The sequence below is a fragment of the Notothenia rossii genome (genome assembly GCF_949606895.1).
Source record: "Notothenia rossii genome assembly, chromosome: 1".
Classification (NCBI taxonomy): Eukaryota; Metazoa; Chordata; class Actinopteri; order Perciformes; family Nototheniidae; genus Notothenia; species Notothenia rossii.
The window spans coordinates 70,029,147-70,052,094 of NC_136912.1; the positions used below are offsets into that span (position 1 = coordinate 70,029,147).

Here is a 22,948-nt window from a genome sequence, read left to right on the forward strand (position 1 = left end):
GATGCGTATTTCCACATCTCAGTATATTACCCACACAGGAAATATCTGAGGTTCGCCTTTCAGGGTGTCTGTTCCAAGTACAGAGTCCTTCCCTTCGGTCTGTCTCAGCCCGCGACTGTTTGTACGGTGTACGGAAGCCGCGATAGCCCCGTTAAGACAACAGTGTATTCGCTTGGCAACTTATCTGGATGACTGGCTGCTCCTCGCACAGTCGGAGCAAGAGGCCATTACGCAGACGAATGTCCTCGTAAAACACCTGCTCGATCTGGGTTTCGTAATAAACACAGAAAAGAGCATGTTGTCCCCAGCCCAGACTGTACTCTTCCTGGGCCTACACAGCCCGCCTGTCAGCCGAAAGAGTGAAAGCCTTCAGAGCTTGCCTCGCTCATTTCCGGCTACGCATATGTTCTCTTCAGATCATGTCTGCGGTTACTGGGGCTCATGGCGTCAGCCATCCTGGTGGTACGACTGGGACGCTTACACATGAGGGAGTTTCAGCGCTGGGTAGCTGCCCTCAGACTGGACCCCGTGCGTCATGGCGCACGGAGAGTGATGGTCAGTATGAAATGCGTAATGGCACTGCACCACTGGCTGCACCCGACTTTTCTAGTATGGGGCGTGCCTATGGGTGCTGTCCTATCGCGGAAGGTGGTCACCACAGACGCATGTCTGACGGGCTGGGGGGGTATATACGAAGGTCGATCTGTGAGGGGTCTCTGGAGCAGAGACCTCCAACGGTCACACATAAATTATCTGGAGCTTTTAGCGGTGTTCCTCACCCTAAAACGCTTTCTGCCTTTTCTCAGAGGACATCATGTCCTCGTGAGGATAGACAACACGACCACAATATCGTATATAAACCGCCAAGGGGGTTTGCGTTCTCTCCAGTTACCCATGCTGGCACGCAAACTGATCTTACGGAGCTGCGGACGTCTCCTCTCTCTGAGAGCGACACACTTACCAGGCGTGATGAACCTCGGGGCAGATCTGCTGTCCAGAGGTGCACCACTATATGCAGACTGGACTCTACACCCAATGGTTGTGAGCCAGCTGTGGGTGCGTTACGGCCGAGCCGCAGTAGATCTCTTCGCATCAAAGGTAAATGTTCAATGTCAGCTGTTCTTTTCAATGCGCGATTTACGAGCTCACGCACGTTTGGCCTCCGATCCTTCTGTATGCGTTCCCACCCCTGGCTCTGATACCCCCAACTCTGGCCAGAGTGAGAGAACAACGCCACACACTGATCCTGATAGCTCCACACTGGCCTGCAATGTACTGGCTGGCGGAGATATATCAGCTGCTGTGCGGGCAGCCGTGGCAGCTCCCACTACGCAGGGACATACTGTCTCAGGCGGGGGGGACGATCTTTCACCCACACCCAGAGCGCTTGGCACTATGGGCCTGGCCCGTGAGTGGTACAATCTGAATACAGTGGGGCTCCCTCAGAAGGTGATAAACACTATTCAGAGTGCAAGAGCTTCCTCCACCAGGTCTCTCTATGAATGTAAATTGAGGGTGTTTGAGGAGTGGTGCCTTCAAAAGGGACACATCTCTTTTCAATGTCCTGTCGGGGTGATTCTATCATTTCTACAGGACCTAATTGATAAACACAGAGCTTTCTCTACGATCAAAGTGTACCTGGCTGCTATTGCTGCATGCCATGTGGGCTTTGAGGGAAAGACGGCTAGCCAGCATCCTTTGGTCTGCTGTTTTATGAAAGGGGCTCGCAGGCTCCTCTCTGTTTCCAGGTCACTGGTGCCCTTATGGGACTTGGCAGTGGTTTTAGATGGGCTCACTCGACCTCCATTTGAAACCCTGGAAGAAGCTGACATGAAACACCTGTCACTGAAGACAGTGCTGTTACTGGCTCTGGCATCTGCCAAGCGAGTCAGTGACATGCATGGCATTTCCTCCTCCGCTGTGTTCCTCTGAGGAACAGCGGCCGAATTTGCTGTGTCCAGTTCGTGCTTTACGCACCTATATGGACAGGTCAAAAGAGTTTCGTTGCAATGACCAACTCTTTATATCCTGGGCTAACCCTCAGAAGGGCAAGCCCGTTACCAGGCAACGGCTCTCCCACTGGATTGTGGAAGCGATTGCTCTGACTTCTACGAGTCAGGGTTTGCTGGAACCAACAGGCCTGCGTGTTCATTCTACTCGTGGACTGGGTATATCCTGGGCTTTGTTCAAGGGTGTTTCCATCCAAGACATTTTTGCAGCAGCGAGCTGGTCCTCACCGCTCACTTTTGTCCGCTTTTACAGGCTAGATTTCTCTGCTCCAAGTGTGGCCCGCGCAGTGCTGGGCCCCGTGTTGAGACAGGGTTCTACCTGTTAAATTCTGGTTGTTTTGGTGATTTTCGAGATAAGCATGTCGAGCAATACGGGAGTTTCAGTATCCCATAGTGAGACATCGAACGGAGTGTTATGAATGAGAACTATAGGTTACTTACGTAACCCAGGTTCTCAGAGTAACATGAAGTGAGATGTCTCACCAGACGGCCCTTCTTGCTAAGGCGAAGCGAGAAGAGGTGCTTATTTTGAATGACGCTGCGTTGTAGCGCAAGCTACTTATAGGGTGGGTGGATTCCCTGACGTAGAGGTCAAGATCACCAGCCAATCAGGATTGGCGTAATGAGATTGATGCTTCTGTTTGCATACGCGTTGAGGCGCATCCCATAGTGAGACATCTCACTTCATGTTACTCTGAGAACTGGGGTTACGTAAGTAACCTATAGTTAATCATAGCCTGTCTCTTGTTTTTGGCCTTCATTTCTATCAGCTTTGAAAACATTGTTGGAGTGCGGTAACATTGCTAAAAGGAACAATCAGAACAAAGCAAAACAACAAGTTAAGCCGTTGACTTCAAATGCAAAGTGAATATGCATAAAACATTGATAATAATAGCCCCTAGCCCCCTTTTGCATAGACAACTTTTCAGTGCACAATAAAGCAGATTGATCAAGGATGATGCCCTAAGAATGGCATCGTAGAAACACTTTTTTGAAGTTATTTTAGAGATTGCCTTTGTGTTCTGTTTCTTATAAGTTTAGTAATCCCTTGGTTTGTTTAAAACACAACTGATCATCTGATAGCCCTTGTTCCTTGCTCTGTTTTTCTTTTAAGAATGATATTGTGTTCTCAGGTCCCAGATTGTTGATTTGCGGGTAATATATTATTGTACCCAATGAAATAATGATCAATCCTGCAGAGCCAAAGTAAATAATAATGTAATAATACATTCATTTGGAAAGCGCAATACAATAAATAACTAAGTAATACACAAATAAAGAATGGGATAATACAAGATCATAACACAGGATTTTATTTTCAAAATAAAATGAGGTGTGTTTTGTTGAATGACCCTTCTACCCGATCAGAATGGTATAACCTATAATTCTAACTCGATGTAAACCCTTCATACATACACATTTGTGTGCGGGAGCAAAGCCCATTGTGTGTGTTTAAATCTATGTGTGTGTTCTAAACAGTGATTTGTTCAACAGTAAATGTTTGTCTGAGATGAATTCGCCAACGGATCCAGGGCTGCATCCTGGCTGACAAATGAAACGAGTGAGGGGGGGAGGAGGAAGAGTGAGGGGGCAGGAGTGGGGAGAGAAGCTGGAATGTGTAGAAGTGGAAATCGAATCATTTTATTTGTCACCGCGACCCTCGTGGTCACGGTCTGTTATTGGACGCTAATTAAAACGGCAACAATCCTGACAATTGGCAATTAAAGACTTGTGAAAGAGGTGATAGGAAATGAGCTCCTCATCGGGTGCATAAACTCATTCTTTATCCCTCTTTCACACCTCTCTTCCCTCTGTCTTTTCTCTACTCATTAGGAAGACAGAGTGCTGTCACTGACCACCATAGTGAATGATTGGGAGAAAGGAAAGAGGTAGTACAGATAATTACATGCAAGTGTTTTTTTTGGGGGGGGGTTGGAATAATTTAAATGAATGCGGGGAGCAACTGATTCATGTTGCATTACGTTTTTTCAGGCTGTGGTAGTGGAAGGCTTTTTACATTTTCACGCAGCGGCATGAGGCTTGTGGCAAATATCATTTCTAAAGGCTTTTTCACAAAGCTTTTTACCCAGGTTTGTAAAGCTTGGTGAGGAGTATATTTCTAGTATACTACATCTTGGTACCATAAGGCGCGTTCGCACCGCAGTACTTTTCCGACTTTAGTGCCGAAATGTCGCGTTCACACCAAAAAGAGCCTGAACTAAAATGTGTTCATCAGAACCTTCATGAGAACCCTGCTAGAGAGCAGGTACTTTCATGGGAGAAAAGGGTTCCTTTGTCTGATTGGCTGGGCGGATTGCAAACCACGCCCTGTAAAACTCCCAAAAAGTGTTGTGAAGCCGCCATTTTATTATCCTCGCATTAGCATTATTAGCATTAGCCCAGCGCCGAAACGCAGAGAGACTAACTTATGGCAACACAAAAGAAAACATGGGAGCGGTGGAGTGATGAGGAGGTGTCGGCGTTCTGGCGATTTACTTGGAAGCCAGTCCCCAACTCCGGGGACTTCCGGTTGGGGACTTAGGGTGGCAGTATACGCCGTGAAGTTGTTTGCGGCCTGCCAGTAAACCCAAAGCAGAAGAAGTGACGTCAGCGGCTTCATTTGCCTAATCCTTCCCCAGGTACTTATTCCGGTGTGAACGCGAGCAGTACTTAGTTCATGAGAACTCTTTAGTTCTCGTGAATTAAGTTCTCATGAACCTTTGTGGGAAAAGTACTGCGGTGTGAAAGCGCCTGTAGTCTTTATAGAAGAAGTGGGCGTAGCCATGGTGATGTAACACATTGGTTTATGGGCAACTGTTTTAAATCCATGAGTTTTTTGGCCATCTTGATCTTTGTGTTTCAGACCCACAAATGACAAGGCCAGGTTGCAATGCACATTTTAGTTAACGATAGATAGCTTACTTGGTAAGCGAGGTGCATCCAATCGTAATATTATTTGGAATGCTAATATTGAAAGCAAACTTCTCCTTTGGGTTTCTCTTGGCACAACTGGATAGCTAACAGTTCTATATAATCGGACTCTGATTTGTGTCAGTTTGGCCACTATGTCAGTTGGTAATACTATTAGGCGCTTTCACACCGCAGTACTTTTCCCACAAAGGTTCATGAGAACTTAGTTCATGAGAACTCTTTAGTTCTCATGAACTAAGTACAGACCGCGTTCACACCGGAATAAATCCCTGGGGGAGGATTAGGCAAATTAAGCCGCTGTCGTCACTTCTTCTTCTTCTGCTTTGGGTTTACTGCCAAGCCGCAAACAACTTCACGGCGTATACTGCCACCCGAAGTCCCCGGCCGGAAGCCCCCGGAGTTGGGGCCTTCCGAGTAAATCGCCAAAACGCCGACACCTCCTCATCTCCACCGCTCCCATGTTTTATTTTGTGTTGCCATAAGTTATTCTCTCTGCGTTTGTGCGCTGGGCTAATGCTAATAATGCTAATGCTAGGATAATAAAATGGCGGCTTCACAAAAAAAAAAGTTTTACGGGGAGTGATTTGCAATCTGCACAGCCAATCAAAAATAGGGACCTTTTTCTCCCAAGAAAAAGGCAGTAAAAAGGTTCTCATGAACAAATTTTGGTTCCGGATTTTTTTGGTGTGAACGCAACATTTCGGAACTATATCGTAAGAAACTAAAGTGGGAAAAGTACTGCAGGGTGAATGCGCCTATTGTTAAAAAAAAATATCATTTTTAAGAAGTGGGACCATTGTGACATCCCTTCAACAAAGTCAGATGCTTCAGACAGGTCATAGGTATAGGAAAAGTTGATTTGTGGAATTTGTCATTGTCTTTAACCAAATCAGGATTTCAATTTTACAAAGGTTGTTATTATGCAATGAGTCATAGGAACATTGCTTACAGGCGTTGTGGCAAATTCTGATTGGTTGAAGAAAAACAAGCTCACCTCAATTGAGTTATTTTGATATTGTTCTCAACTTAATTTGTAATAGATACAAACCTCTACAATTACCAACATTGGGCTTACGAACTGATGTGAACAGGGACTTAGGCGGCTCACAATGCAAATTATGTTCTTTGTGCGAGTAAGTCAGCCGGCATAGGACATCATAAAACAACATGATGGATACACAGCCAAAGAAATAAATAAATAAAAACACTTTGTCCTCTTTTTTTTTTTTTATTCCGATCTCTCTACACTTTCGCCTCTTCTCTGATGGATCTGTAAAATGATATAACGAATGAGACTTAAAGTGAGAAGGAGGGAGGGAGGCCAGGCAGGAGGGATGAAGGCAGCGAGGGAAGAGACAGAGCATATGATTTATTAGGCTCATAAAAATTCTGCCTTTGTTATTCCCTCTCATTTTTATCTGTGAAGCTTATTAAAGAGCACACCTGCCAGAGTCCTCAGAAAGACTTGTGCGAGCTTAACGCATTCATAAGATGTATATTTGTTCCTGCACTGACTGGATTTAAGCAATTTCTTTCGTTTCTGTATGCGATCAGATTTTAATTTGCAGACTTTCATACTGATCTGCCAATTTTGCTATTCCCAGGTCCCGCCTCCTCCTCTCACCGTAGCCCCGCCTCTACTCGGGTGTTCAGGACACGCTACAAGATGGTGACCCGCCCGGGCTCCGCCAGCACGGCACACACCCTCCACTACAACCCTGCCCTGTCTTGGAGAGCTAAGAGGATCCAGTCTGCCAGGTAATCCACATTCACAAAGACAAACACACACACACCTCCCGCAGGTCCGGGTTTAATGTGTCTCAGTGGCTAATATCCCTCAGTGCAGAGCAGCGCCCTGTCTTTAATGTCAGTGTCACGTGCGGCATGAGCGGAAGAGGTCGGGAATTTATGGCGCTCATTTTTACACAGTAGATAACCCAGAGAATAAACCATTTGCACCAGCGTGCTCCTCACATTAATTTAAACCAGAATCGCCTTACACTGGAAGGATATAGAGGGAGGGTGGGTGGGTGGATCTGTTTCTTATGTCATTACAACTCCTATCTCCTCCCTCTCCCAACCCCCCTTCATTCATCTAACTTCCATCTCCCACAGCCCCTCTATTATTCTAGCATTCTCAAACAAGGTTCAATCTACCAATGAGTCTCGAATACACAGTGAATAAAACATGTCAAATGGGCATGCAAGTAGTGACTAACTTAATTTAAGGTTAGTCTTTATTATTCATTTTTTTCACAGATGTAGTCCATAAATAAGATAATAATTTGTCATCTAAAGCTCAACGTTGAGTTTTCAAATTGCTTGTAGTTTCTAAATCAACAATACAAATTCATGCATTTTAAGATTAAATAAAACAAAATACAAAAATCACAAATTTGAGACACTGGAAGAAAATGTGTAAAACATAATTGTGCACAATAAATTATTACAACACTAGCCTGTAAAGGAATCTAAAATCTCATATTTACTTGCATGTTTAGTTCTGCCAGGTTGTGGTGATGATGTCCTTTCCGAGTAACCTTTCACTTTAAATGTGTTGGAGTTCTAGACAGAAGCGTAAGTTACATTACATTACATTTAATTTAGCTGATTCTTTTATCCAAAGCAACTTACAATAAGTGCATTCAACCAAGAAGATACAAACTTGAAGAAAACAGAATCATATAAGTACATTAGGTTTCATAGAGCCAAACCATTTTAAGTGCTACTCAGATAAGCCAGTCCTTTGATAGTCCTTAGTTAGTATATAAGTGCTTTTTATTTTGTGTTGTTTTTTTGTTGGTTTTTTTTCATTTTATTGCTCGAAGTAGAGTGGAAAGAGATGAGTTTTCAGTCTGCGCCGGAACATGTGTATGCTTTCTGCTGTCCTGATGTCAATGGGGAGCTCATTCCACCGTTTTGGAGCCAGGATAGCAAACCCACGTGTTTTTGCTGATGGGAACTTGGGTCCCCCTCGCGGCGAGGGTGCAGCGAGCTGTTTGGCTGATGCAGAGCAGAGTGCACGTGCTGGGGTGTATGTAGGGATGTCCCGATCACCTTTTGTTGCTTCCGATTCTGATCGTTTGATTTTGACAATCTGCCGATACCGATTTTTCCCGATCTGATCTTTATGCAATGCATTAAGAGAAAAAAAAGGTAACAGATAACGGCTGGTCATCCAACGCGATGAATTCAGCTATCTTGGCTGTTATCTTTTAACTGTTCTGGGGCAGTTGCTCTTTCCTTTTAAAATTCTCTGAAAGTGTTGGTTGTTTCAGTGCAGTCGGCCAAAGAAATCACTCTGATTGGCTGTTCAGCTAGCGAATCAGTGCATGAGAAGCGAAACGGAAGTGAGGGACCCAAACAAACTATTAAGAAGGCAAATCTGAGATTTAATTTAACTCCAGCTCTCGACACAGGTTCGGGAAAGCCCCATGAGCTTCTCGTTGTAAAGTGAAAATGGAACGCACACGCTATTTGTTGTTTGTTTATATCACGCAGTCTGTTCTTCTTCTCTCGGTTATCACGCGGTCTGTCTTCCGGTTGTTGCCTCTTTTGAATGACGAATAGACACTACAGCCGCCTGCTGGTAAGGAGAGTTATTGCCACTCACGCATGCCCAGCCCACTCTGTTGCCAGATTTGAGAGAAATAAGCAACCAGGTCTATGAAAACAAGCCCAAAAGAAGCAACACATACATTATGTTGTGTAATTTTAAACCAAACTAAGGCCTCAGGATGACTTTAAGACGTGAACATGGTCATTTTAGTTTTGTAACATTAAATAAAATAATACAATTTTTTATAAAAAATTAAGAAAAATAAAAATTCCCAATCCCCGATATTTTTTTTCCTCCCGATTCCAATCTTTTGAAAATCACTTAATAGGTTCTGATCGCGTGATCAGATTGGGACATCTCTAGTTGTATGGTTTAACCATTTCCTGGATGTAGGAAGGGCCAGAACCATTCATAGCATGGTACGCAAGTACCAGTGTCTTGAAGTGATAGGGGCGTTGGTGCAAAGCCAGTCCACGTTTCAGATATTAGGTCATATCGGCAGCAAATCTGGATCAGCTCCGTTGTTCCCCCGTTTTTAGAGATTTGCGCACGGAGGAAAAGAGAGGGTTGTATTTGACACTCTGAGTTCCCTGACACACCGGGGACACATATCTTTGTATAAAAGACATCAAAAGTGCATTTAGCATGATAGGTCCCCTTTTAAGTAAAGGCCTTAGTCATAGCTCTGTCACTAAGAAAAGACGTGGTGTTGAGCTTGTTTTCTCCTTCAGTTGCATGCTGTTTGAAGTTTGCGATAGCTCAGAACAGGTTGTCCTGGTTGGTATTAGATGATCTGTTAATCTGTAGAGTAATAATAAGCATCCTGTTATAAAAATAACAGGATACTCTTCCTGGAAACTGTATGTGGTATGACTACACTGTAACTGACACTCTGAAACACACACACACACACACACACACACATAAAAACTGAGTTCTGATAAACATGAAACTGATTGTAATATAAAGGAATTGGAGCTGCTCTAAACGTTATTGTGTCCGGTCTAGGAATCAACACAAAACAAATTGAGTTCTTGCAATTTAAGTTCAGTTCACAGAGACATGATTGTGGTCGTTGAGGGAGAGCAATCAAAGGTAAATTCACAGTACTGAGTGTGTTTTGATACTACGTTTTTAGAGACTAGAAACACCTCATTTTAGTTTTGTCCTCCTGGCCGCCAGGAGACAGCTCCTAAAACTACAAAACCTCAGCATATGTATCTGCTGTGTTTTCTTTTTAGTTGGGCTGAAGTTACTTTAGTCTTTTGGTTGTGTCTGTTGTGGAAGCCTGTTTATGAGTGAAGGAGTTTTGTGCTAGTTTTGTGTGTGTGTTGCTTCATTTGTGATATCCAGATTTGGTTAGACAGAGGGGCCCGGACTGTGGCCGGACTCAGCCTCTGGTGAATTATTACTATTCATTTAGCTGCTGCAGTAAATATTGATTCATCAAGGGATTTTCAATTTGAGCCCCGTGACATCTTGTGAAATATCACCAAGTGTGTAGAAGTGAGGAAAGAGATAGGGAGAGGAGGGGGACAGGTCGGGTCCCCAGGGATGGTGGATTACCCCCCTCACCCCCACCCATGCGCTCCTTTCTCATGCTTATCTATCTGTTTAACTCCAAAGACCCTCCACTTTTATCAGTTTGAAGCTATTGAGCGGAGCATGAGCTCATATTCTCTGCTCTTAACTACTGAGTGCTGCTCTTCATCTTTGGCCTATCAGACCCACTGATCCCTGTCCTCATACGTTCTCTGCTCTTATATCTGTGCCTGTTCGTAGCTGAAATCCACACTCGGGGCCACGCTTTAGGACAAAAAACGGCCTTGCATGGTGGTCCAAGGGTTCCCAAATTCTGGCAGATAATAAGCAGATATTTTAGGATTATTAACATCCAACTGAGAAAGCACTGGGGGCCTTTTTGTGCTTCAGTTTCTTCATTTAGCGGGCCCGATTATGCTTCTTCTTTCTTTTTCTTTTTCTCCCCTACACTCCCTGCCTGCCTCTACTCCCTGCCTGCCTCCATTGGACTCCTTTGTCTACTTCTGGGACATAGTGACATCAGTACACACTCACGCTTCTATTGGCTAGTGCTCTAACTCTCTGATTGGGCAAGTTTATTTGTACAACACTTTCCAATTACAGAAGCTATACAAACTGCTACAAAAAAAAAAAGTCCTTAAACCACATTTAAAAGCACACATTTAAAGACGTGCTGAATATTTACAAATTAAATCAAACATTGAGATAAAAAATACCTTCACTAACACCACAATTCATTACTTAACATTCCAAAGGAAGAGAGGTTTCCCTACCCAGCATGCCATGCTCTTACCTGTTTCTATCCATAACAAGCGTAGCCGGTGATTTAGTGCCGGACGGTCGTTTAAAGGGGCGAGGGAATGGTTTGCAGTATTTCAACCCAAGCCACCAGAAAATAGATATAATCTCAACATTAACTCCATTAATAGTAACAGGAGTTGAATTAAGAAAGCCGTAAAGCATGCACACTGACGGATAAATTACAGCCCAACCCTCCCCCTTATCCCTCTCGAACCCTCCATATGTTTATCCCTCGTAGTCTATTCTCTTATTTTCTATACCCGTGCGTTTGCTATGTTGCTTTCTTTTAGTTTTCTGTGTTTTTATTCCTTATTTTATTGTCAAATACAAATCAATTCATACTTTTTTTAATCCAAATGTCTTGGCTTCTACTTGCGTCTTTTTCTAACTTGTTTAAGCCCCTAACATGGCAGGACCCCCAAATAAGTAGACAACTTTTGACTGTATATATCTTCACACACACATACACACACGGTCCAGGCGCTCATCTCCTTTAGTGCTTCAGTATCGATCAGTACAGGATGTAGGAGACTGGGCAATAAAGTGAAGCAGCGCTCCCTCTTCTTCACTTCTCTCCTCCTTTTCCCCGCATTCCCTCATTCATCCCCTTTTATACCCCAATTCATTCATTTACTCATTACTTATCACATTAGTTATCTATCCGTCACCTGCAGCCGAATGTTGTGATCTTCCTCGGCTGCTGTTCACACTGTAATCCACACCAACACTCTTCAGGCTGCTTTTTAATGTGTTGCCCACCATAAGAGAGGATTCTGCTCATTACATCGGCTCTCTTTAAGTTGGATTTGATAGGATCGTGATTGCGTAACGACATCGCTTTGGTTTCCCTTAAGTGCCCGGAGAATAGCAGCAGTCCTTACTGTTGGAATTAGCCAGATGACTGTTTTTGCTGTGCTCTGTTTCAAGGGTAACTGTTTCCCAATATGAGCTTACTAATGCTTGGGTTGCAGACAAATAGACAAGGGCAGCATTATTCGGAGCAGTCGCGCGACCCTCCAAATTCTTCTCTGTCACTAAAACAAAAGTCGGATCATTCATCAACAGCGGCGGTAGTGCTGAATTGCGCTCTCCTTTATCCGTGCATCGCATGGTCAGAGCAGTGCGCAAACACGCACACAACCACCTTTAGTATACGCACGCAGACTAGTCACAGGGGACTTTCTGCATGCCCTTGCACCCTCCTTCATTTCTTCCTTTTCTCAACATTTTTACCTTTCTTTTTCTTTTTGGAGAGTCAATGTTCTTTTGTCCTTTTATTTATTTATTTAATCGTTTATTTGGCAGGGACAATGCACAGTAATGAACACTTAAAACATTCAAATGTGTCAAGCGTAACAGTGCCAGATTTAGCTTTGAGCTCATTTCCATCCGCAGTCCCTCACATAAAACATTTAAGAAAATTACATTTTACAAACATAGCAACAAAAAAAATACATGATGCAAAAGTGCAAGAGCAGCATACACAAGTATTTATGACATGGTAATACAATATAGCAGCAACGACATAAAGTGCAAGAGAAGACACAAGAGCTGACTAAAGTGCAAGAGAATATACCCCTGTATTAAAGTGCATTTAGCGGTGATTGCACGTCTGTTTGTTTCTCATCCATTCTTTGAGTTGACCTTTAAAACTATTGAGAGTGGGACAATCCCGTATCTCAGTTGGGAGGCTATTCCAGAATGAGCTGCCTTTAATGGAGAGGACATTTTGTCCAAAAGTGGTCCGTCTACGGTGGACTTCACATTCTCCTCTGGTTTCTGACCTAGTGCAGCGTCCAGTGTCTTTTTGTGGATGAATTCGCCTAAGGGAGGAGGGGCCAGTCCATGTAAACATTTATAAATAAAGCACATGCTTTTAAAAGACTTACAATTGTCAAAGCTCAATACATTTTGTTTTTCAAGGATGGCACAGTGGTGGTATGAATATGGCTTTCTGTCAAACACCTTGATAGCTCTCTTGTACAGCTGTTCTATGGGTTTAAGGTTTGTGGCACAAGCAAACGACCAGTTTGTGAAACAGCATTCAATGCGGGATAGAATCATACAGTGGAGGTCTGACTTTGCAGCTTTGACAGTTAAGCTTTTAAAATTAAAATGCGTGTTTTCTAAATGGAGATCGGCTAAGCTAACGCCGTATATGCTCCGACCGTCCGCACTCACAACAACGGCCTATACAGACATAAATAAACCAGCGACTGTATTCGCCATGACACAGACAGTCTGTGGTTTGTACTTGTTTAACTTTTGTCTAGTTTCTGAACAGATATGAGGAGCTGTGAGCTTGAGTGCTAACAGCTAATGGCTGATGTTGTTTTTCTGTGGTTCTCATTGAAGATGACGTCACGGCTCCGCCTATACTGCGTTACTATAGTTACTGCCCCAGCTACTAAACTGTAATGGAAACGCAGCATAAAGTGAGCCACTCCTAACAAGGCCTAACAAGGCCTAGCCATACCGAGCGAGGCCGAGCAAGGCCCTGTAATGGAAATGCGCCATAATTTACCTCAAGTCATTGTCTTTGTCTCACAACACAGCTAAGTGAATGTCAAATACAGATGTGGTTGAAAGCAATTTGAATGGCAAGACATTTGATTCATCATCATTCGCCAAGTAAAAATGTCTTTATTTGGAACTTTTCATACTGTAGTTTCACCTTCAACTAACTACTCTGTTTTGTTTCATCGTAATTTGAGGGTCAATGACTTGTGGTTAGAGCATAAGGCATTTAAAGATGCAGCTTGGGGCTACAAAGGAAGAAATAGTCTTTTAGATCAATTGATAATTAACTTGATTTCGCCAAGGCCAGATGTCCAATTTTGCAATGTTATCGAAAGTGTCAAAATGCATTGAGTATCTGTCCTTTGAATGGGATCCACTCCAACTTTGAATCAATTCTTCCTTGGCTAAGGCAACACCTATTTACCAAATTGGATGGAAATCGGGCCAATAGGGAAAAAGCCAAACACCATGTTTTGGCGGAAGACTGAACCTTACAGTAAATTGACCTTAAAAATAAAACCAAGAGCTATAAGAGGCTAAAAACGGTTGCTAGTTTCACATGGGTTCATCACTAGTGGAACATTTTACTTACGCCTACATTTTGTGATTGTATCTTTATAAATACTGATGAGTGCAGCTTTAAATAGTCAAGCAAGTTGTATGATGACTGTATAGATGTGATACTCAGGCCTTGTAGCAGAAAAATAGACATCAGCATTGAAGTGGTCCTTGGTTGTCGGCTGAGGAGGATTTGTGCATCAGATGGGCCTGGCGGTTATCTGATAACAGATATTCCTCCAGAGGTCGAGGGCATCACTGGGAACAGGCCAAGGAGAGTCAGGAGACAGATAAAAACACCTGCTCTATTTTAAAGGGTATTCTGCTGTCCGTTTATTTTCTTCTACCTTCTCTCGCTTTTTAATTAGAGACAGATTACCCTATTGTAAAGGTAATGTGCTCCCACAGAGGCTGTTTGCACTAATATTGCTCGGCCTGCGGGGTTAACTCATTCACATGGCTGTATGTACAGTTTCGCAAAAGTCTGAGAACTTAATTTGTGAAGAAATGAGCTTCAGACAAATAAAGAAAAACACTGATATGTTCGTGGTTCTGCAATGAAGTTATGTTCTCTTGTCAGTCTGTCCTCTTGTTTCTGTCAGCGGCATTTGGGAGAACTACTTGCCTCATTGTTTGAGCATTGTTTTTTGGCCCAGAACCCTAACCCTATCTGATGCTGCTTGGAAAAGTCGTGTTTTTCCTCACTAAAAAATTAAATAAACTGCACTTAGTCCGAGAACAGCACTTTGAGTTTAATTTTGTCTGGTAATTCAGGTAACATTTAATGTGTGAGCCTTTCATCAAACAATCTCTATGATGTTTGGAGTCTCACAGAGAAAGCATCCTAACAGACTGGTTGTTACACCCCCCCCCAACATCACTTTAGACCTGTGTCAGGGTTAAGCGACGTCTGTGTTAACCGTTCATGTCATATCCCCATTAACCTCCATTGTGGCTCTCGAGGCCACCCGGTCCTTGTTTAAGCCTCCCTTGGTGGCAGTCAGCGCTCCAACATTAGCCTCCATTACAGCTCCCCTGGCTGCAGTTGCCCTGTGTAGGGCAGCCACTGATCTTGTATCAGTGAAACTGAGTGTCTGTGCCGCTGAGTTATGGCGCGCGGTCAGGTAGAGCGTGTTACATGAATGCATCTTATAGTTGATATTGGCTCAGTTTTTTTCTTATTTGCAGCAGTGCAGCAGCTCTCTGCCGGCTGCAGCGTGTTAAGCTTCCGTGTCAGTTGTTTTGTGCACGGCGTACATTCGGGGTAACCCTCTCTTTTCTCTTTAATGGGAGGCATGAACTCTCGCTCTAAACCCATTTCCAGCCCATCTGAAATACGGCAGCAAATTACCTCCAGCGGCACCCTGCACACCAGCCCCAATCCGCCCCAAATAGAAGTGACAGGACAGCGCAATTTATCGCCATAACCCCTGCACCGCCCACCACCACACCACCCAGAATCCCCACACACACTGCTTGCTCGCACGTACACAAGTCTACTGAGTGACTTCTGAATGCGGGAGCATGCGAGTGTGGAGGCCTGTGATTGTGTGTACTGTACATACTGTAGCAGGAGTGTGTTGTGATGCCATGTGTGTGCGTGTGTGGTCTCTTCGCTCCAGTGTAGGGGCCAACCTCGCTGCTCTGGCCCCCTGCCCTGCCTATTATCTCATTGATTTCCTCCTCTCCTCTTTTCAATTCTCTCCATTTCCACACTGCCGTCCTTTCCATTAGAGGAGCAATTTAACAGAGTGCTGTGACATGGGAGAGAGAGAGAAAGGGAGGGAGGGAGGGAGGGAGGGGAGACTGGAGGATGGGAAACATAAAGTGAGGAGGGGAGATATAGGAGAAGAGCTAAGAGAAGACAGGCAAAAGAGGGCTGGAACTGAGGGAGTGGATGGTATCCTCCCACCTCAGAGAATGACTGTTTTTAAACTGATCGTAACGGATAATTATATTAACCATTGCAATAAAACAGAATAATCCTTTAAATTAATACATAACTTTCAGGGTATTTTCCAAATGTTTTTCTTACCTCTAATTTCATCTTTCTTTCTGTTTTTCTTCCTCGGTCCCTTGTCCTTTCAGGAGCTTCCTACAGAATAGAATGCGAGCCCCCCACGACAGACAACCGTCACCCAACCAGCACTGGAGAGGAAGCAGCATGTGCTGGATTCGTGGTTCCCTGTACCGGGTGTCAGCCAATAAGCTGTCCCGCACCGTGGGATCCAACATGTCCATCAACCGAACAGGTACTATCACTGTCACTATAATGGTCATTGACAAAAGTGATGACAAATTTCATGCAGTCCCACCATTTACTTCATGTGCCACTGACATCTCTCCTCATTCCACGGTGATAATTACACGACCCTGATCATTTATAGCTCACATATACATTTAGATACTCCTTGAAAGAAACATATTTAATCTGCAAATCAAGTTTGTATAGAGCCCCAAACAAACCGGGTCGATTTTCTCTGAAATCCTTTTGTGTCCTGCAAAACCCATTGTATCCTCTTTGATACATGTATATATTGGGATGAGATGCATATATTATATTGTTATATATTATGTAGGCAATAGCTCACGACAAGCCGTGGTATATGCTCATTATATCACAGCTAAGGGGCGTGGTTCGGCCCGACGCGAAGCTTCGCTGTATGTATACATCAACTGGTTATAACCACAGTGTGTGTGTGAGGGTACCATCAGCTGTGCTTGGCTTAAGTATGATGTTTTCTGAATGTTTGTTTTTTTGTCATTTAAAGACAGTGTTGTCATTTATTGGCTACACCATTTAATTTCAGTTTAATATAACTAACACAATGTGTGAAAAGGCATTTTCGATGTATTATTTATTCTCGCAGTGAGTGTACTGAATTCTAGGAACATTTTCATCTGGTAATATACAGTATGTAAAATGTGTCTTAAAAATCACACCAAATCAATGGGTTCTGAGCTTATTAATATTAGGTGTTTCAAACACATCAATTTGAAGTTTGTTTAATTTTCTTTTTTGCCAATACTTTATACTACCCGGTATGTTACAAATCTTTTACAAATTCCTTCATTCCTAACCCTTACCTTAACCCTCTACATTAATTCCTTCTTTAATTTAACAAAACATCTTGAATATCCTCTACACACAAGCAGCTAGACAAGAACATTGCCTGGACAAAACGCAACATCACTTTGGCAAAACTCTATATCTAAATCAAGCCAACACAAGTATGAACTGGTCCTGTAATTAATACCAGCGTTAAAGAGTGCTACAGACACATTTAAGTCGTTACCAAAAATGTCCCGAGGTTTGATACCCAGCCCTATTCTGGACATGGGTTTAAGTAGAGCAAGTGTGTGTGTGTGTATTTGTGTGTGTGTGTGCACCCGAGGTGATAAAGGAGTGTTTATTCATGTTTGTGGCTGCAGCTCTGCCCACATGCTCTCTAATAGACTTACGGGAGCTGGCTGGATTTGCCATCTGAAATAATAAAGTTGTCATCTGTCAGAGCAGAAAGGGGGAGGGTCTGGAGAACTGGACGGTGCAGATTAAAGCCCGGATCTGCCTCCACCTCCTACGCACTTCTCTCCTATACAGTACACATTCTGTAGCAACTACACCTGCAGGCCAAATTGAAGAGCTCCATTCTGTTCAATTCGTGACCGGCATCCCAACACACTGATCCTGCCTCCTCCAGAAACATACCTCAGGAGCCTTCCCAGCAGCAATTTTTATTTCACATCCTTCCCCAGGGGAGCTTTTTGGTCTGGATCCACCAGCCTGTAATTCTGCTCTTCTTGAATCCCAACAGGGTGCACTCTTAATACTCTTGAGAGTATTAACAGCCAAGAAAAAATAAGGTTTAAGGTCCTGCACTTCTTCGTCACCCCTCCGTACACAAACACCTTTCCCACCGGTGTTGTTGAGTGCATTGGGTACATATAGTTTATGATGTTGTCAGACCGAGCTGGATGTCACGTTTGGCTTTGGCACCAATGTGTCAAACCACCACAGTATAAAGAACCAGGCACATATCAGACTGTTATTGCATCTGGCTAAAAAACACACTCGGACAGCTCCACTTTGTCATACCTTAATAATTCTAATAGTGTTTTTAAAATCTTTCAATTAGGATAAAGCAATGGCATTCAAGATAAAAAACTTTTTTTAAAAGCAATTTTAAATATCTACCTATCTCTTTGTCACAAATTAATTCCTTTTAATATTGTTGTAACATTTCAAAGCATGTCAGGTAGGAAGAGTTAATGCATTGTAAGTACTTGCGCAAATTGGGTAATGGCAAAAATACTCAAAATGTAAAAAAAAAAACTTCCACGCTCATCAGCTCAAGGAGCATTCAAGTATTTGAAAGATTTGTATATGGTAGTGTTACTATAAAAATGTAATTATTCAAATAGGCTACACATACTGTCAACACTTTAGTAACGTTGCCCAACAACAAGTGACAATAACGTATTCAACATAAGGAGGGAGGCTGTGGCGTTGATGTTCGGATCAGGGGAGCACAGGTTCAAACCCCACTGCAGTCAGCATGTCGTTGTGTTCCTGGGCAAGACACTTCACCCCAAATGGCTCCTGTGGGGATTGGCCACAGTATTGAGTATGTAATTCGCTTTGAATAAAAGCGTCTAACATGTAATGTAATGTAACTTTAAAATCTAAGTTTGATTTCTCTATACAAGAACATTGGATCTGCAAAGAAAACCAACTTGAACCTTTAAAAAATATAGTAAAGAGTTTTTCAATCCATCTGTAATTTCAAAACTTAAATATAAATGTAACCAGAAAAATTTATGTGTATATAGGACAGAAATAATTACTTTAAAAAAATATATATAATATCTAATAATTTTGAATGGTCAAATTGTTCAACAAAGACGGGAACATTCATATAAAAGAAGAAAAACATAATATTGATATACTTTACAGAACAAACAAAATTTTGTAGGAGTTTCTCAACCAACGTTTATTCATATAGCCCAATATCACAAATGTTACATTTGTCTCAGTGGACTTTACAGTTTGTACAGAATATCAATATCATGGGTTTAAGTTTACGTTGGATTGTACCAAAATTTTGCCCTCATTGTTTGGGGTGTTTTTACGTGATTTTAATCTGGACAATAACATGAAATGGCATGGACTTCATCTCTCCACTACTGCTGTTAACACCTTTTGAAATATGTCCCTCTGTCCACATGTAGGAAGGTCCTTCAGCCCTGCCCAGGTCCCATTAACGAGTCCAGCTTTCAACAGAACCTACAGTTCTCGTAATTTAGCCAGGTAAGGTTAAAACACTGCCAACGTGTTTCATCTGTTCTCATGAGAAGCATTTTTGCATACATATCCATTTTTTTCTTTAACAGTTGTGTGTGGGTTATCCTTCTGGCTCTCTTCATAGGACAGCACTATTTTTGAAATCAAATCCAGCCAAGACTTTTATATTTGATCCTCCTCTAACATTAACTGCCTTTCATTAGTGACACTGAGTGCTGTAAAGCCAGAAGTAATCTCATAAAATTAAAATTAGCATACGGTGGATACCTTAACCCGAAGCTCCTCACATGGTTGAGAGTTGAAACTTTATTCCTGGCACACTATTGTCTTCTTTAGTTACCACAAGCGGTTTGTTATTGATTTGTGGATCCTAATGGTCTGTCTGTGTTTTCTGAAACAAGCCGTGCTGTCCAGCGCAGCATTGCCATAATCAGAAATGCTCGTCAGAAGAAGCAGCCGAAGCAGTACTGCATGTACTACAACCGCTTCGGCAAGTGTAACCGTGGCGAAAGCTGTCCCTACATCCACGACCCGGACAAGGTTGCCGTCTGCACCAGGTAAATAACAGTTGACACACAAGATCATGAACTTGTTTAATACATAAGGCTCAGGGGATGAGTCTTGGGATTTTTGGTCATCTGTCAACCCAATAGAGTTGCAAAGTAAGAGTTGTTGTTTTTCGGCTTCAAGGTTTAAGGAAGTAAAAGTGGTTTCATTGCTCAGTGTCATTCTGTGTCTGGATTCGGACACTTCACGTTGTACACTGTGAACACTAGCGCAGTGTGTGAATTTCAACCAGGTAATGTTGTCTCAAATGGCAAACTGCTGTACCCTCACATGAAGTGACAATTGCCACTGTTGGCTAGCAACTAACTAGCGAACTAACATTCCTTGCTAGCTATCAAACTACATTATGTTTCGCGGCAGCAAATCATTATACACAGCTGAATCAACCCAATAAAATGTGTGCTTTTTTTAATCACCAGACTAGTTGAACTTCAATGAAAAAGTGAAAGAAAAACACATTTTATTTGCGAGACGCATATGGGCATTCGTTAAGTGAGGGTTGGGAAGTGCAACTCAAATGTTTGCCCATTATGAATGCACCACACTCTCATCCAACTGCAATGTCCCATGGTTGGCTGGGAATATTTGTTGTCAATCATTCCCCATATATCTACCTATTAACGTCCCGTCACATCCTCAGCTGTCACTTTCTAATAAAAGCATAACAAATAACATCTTCAACTAAACTATGGTGGGCTTGCTGCTTTTAGACTCATTCATAATAGCAAACTGAGGCAGAAGTTGTATTTTTTTTTTTTTTTTTAAAAAAAAAAAAAAAAAATCTGAATAGTTCAATCTGATGGCTATAACATATGTCTCCTGTTACATTTTCCCTGAGATGCTGTGTTTCCACGTTTATTTCAATTAAGGATATCTTAAAAAGAAGCTTGTAACAACTTCCAGAAACAGCAGCTGTTCTTACTTTGCATCTCTATTAGCCTGTACGTTTTCCCACCTGTTTCTGTGGTTTGTGTACAGGTTTCTCCGGGGGACGTGCAAACTGGCTGACGGCTCCTGCCCATTCTCCCATAAGGTGGCAAAGGAGAAGGTAACGTGCTTCCACACATAACCTAAGCGGTTAATAGCAGTTGTATTGGTTCTTATTGCAAAGGCCACATGTGTTGGTATAAGATGACACCATTGGGTACAGTCATCAAGGATCGTATTTGTGCTCTTGGAACATGTCCATTTTCCATGACATGGGAAGGAGCAAGGAAGACTTAACCCAATGAGGGGGGGGGGGGGTCTTTTGGGTATGGGAACATCCTAAAGGTTAGAGCTTGTCACTTTTTTGGGATCTACACCCCAGCAGTTTGCTTAATTGCTTGTTTTCTACCTCGTCAACTCCTTTTTATCAAACAGTGTATAACTATCAGTGAAAATTGCTGAAAACAAAAACAAAGTGGCAAAAGTGTAAGTTACCACAGATCGGTCTCGCTCTGGTTTGCACATAAATCAACATGGAACATTATCTTCAGCACAGACCTGTGGTTACACACCTTATCCTCCTGGGTAGAATCAGCAACTCAGTCAACCTTAGGTGACATGGATACATATAAATATGACAACATTTATTCAGTAGATAAAAAGATTAATTTTGATTGCAAATTCAAACTTCCACAAGATTTGTTGATTTTGGAAATGTCTACTTGGGCTCTGGAAATAATGATTCACATTTTGGACAAGCTACTATACGATTATTAATTAAATTGCCATAATAATAAAGAATGATAATATTTGTAAGTTGGAATACTTAAATTACACACGATTAAGGAAATGTTCAAATTCGGCTCTGATCGTAACAACATCGGGCCATTCGTGAGGGCATCTTAAGCCATCGTATGACCGCCGGTGGAGTTTCTCAGGCTCCGGCAGCAACTTCGTGAGCGGTGGCAACATCTGTGGCACAAAGCATTGCCGAAGGACCTTGTGAAGGTTCATTTTCGTGTTGACTTTGTGTGTCCATTTTGCCCTTGAAGGCATTCGTGAGAGCATCTTAAGCCATCGTATGACCGCCGGTGGAATTTATCAGGCTCCGGCAGCAACTTCGGGAGCGGTGGCAAAATATTTGGCATGGCTTAAGATGCCCTCACGAATGGCCCGATGTTGCTACAATCAGAGCCGAATTTGAACATTTCCTTTATCGTGTGTCCATCTGGTTGTTTTATTGCACAACAAAATCATGTAAACATATATGTAAATAACCCAATTTGTGTTCTGTGAAACTAAAAAGGATATAATATATTATTTTGAAGGCGAGGAAGTTGTTGTTGCTATGGAAACAACATGAAGGAGAAAACTTAATATCTTCTACATATAAAGACGGATAAAGTAAAGAACAAAGTCTGAAAATATTAGTACAGTATCATAATACTTTAACATAATTGTTTTTGTTACTTTCGTTGCAGTTGTATGTCTTAAATGTAATGTAAATGTTGCCTTCGTGTGTGGTTCGGGGCCATCTTCGTGCAAAATTCTCAATTCCATGTTCGTGTGTCCATCGGGTGTCAATTTCGGGGCAGTGTGACAGGGGCTTAAGGGTTTACGTGACACTTTCTACCTTCCACAGCAATGTTCTCTAATTCTCTCTCAATGTGCATACTTCTGTAATAACATGTGCTAATTTGATATTCATAATAATTCATAAATGCATCCCAATGGGAAGCATGGCAAATGATACCCAGAAGGTGCACACATAACATTTAAAAAGAGCTTTTTGTGGAATCCTGGACACTTCCCACACTCAACAACCGTTATATTTGTTATGTAGCAGAAGAGACACATGTTTGAATTGTTCTTATTATAATATATAAATGCACACACACTGTTTAAAAAAAGGGGGGACCCTACCGGAAATATTGGACAACTGGTCACCCAAGGGTAGATGAAAGTGTAGCTACTCAAAAAGGGAAAGCTCTCTTTAACTTCTTTACCCCCTTAAGACAAACAACCCTACAACAGGTGCTCTGCCTCACCCTCCACACACACACACACACACACACACACACACACACACACACACACACACACACACACACACACACACACACACACACACACACACACACACACACACACACACACACACACACACACACACACACACACACACACAATGCCCTGCACCTGTGTTGGTTGTCACACACTGCGGCCTTTAAG

The 22,948-nt window shown here is 42.5% G+C and overlaps 1 protein-coding gene across 1 annotated transcript in view; it reads left to right on the top strand.

Annotated features, from left to right (window-relative positions):
- The first annotated feature begins 6,508 nt into the window (after window positions 1–6,508).
- The window catches only part of zc3h3 (zinc finger CCCH-type containing 3), a 30,448-nt gene continuing 14,008 nt past the window's right edge, over window positions 6,509–22,948 (top strand). Inside the window, exons 1-5 of the mRNA XM_079666500.1 lie at window positions 6,509–6,698; window positions 16,009–16,172; window positions 19,150–19,228; window positions 19,624–19,779; window positions 20,768–20,837. Coding sequence (XP_079522626.1) covers window positions 6,607–6,698; window positions 16,009–16,172; window positions 19,150–19,228; window positions 19,624–19,779; window positions 20,768–20,837 — 561 coding nt within the window. The 5' untranslated portion in view covers window positions 6,509–6,606. The remainder of the gene's footprint in view (window positions 6,699–16,008; window positions 16,173–19,149; window positions 19,229–19,623; window positions 19,780–20,767; window positions 20,838–22,948) is intronic.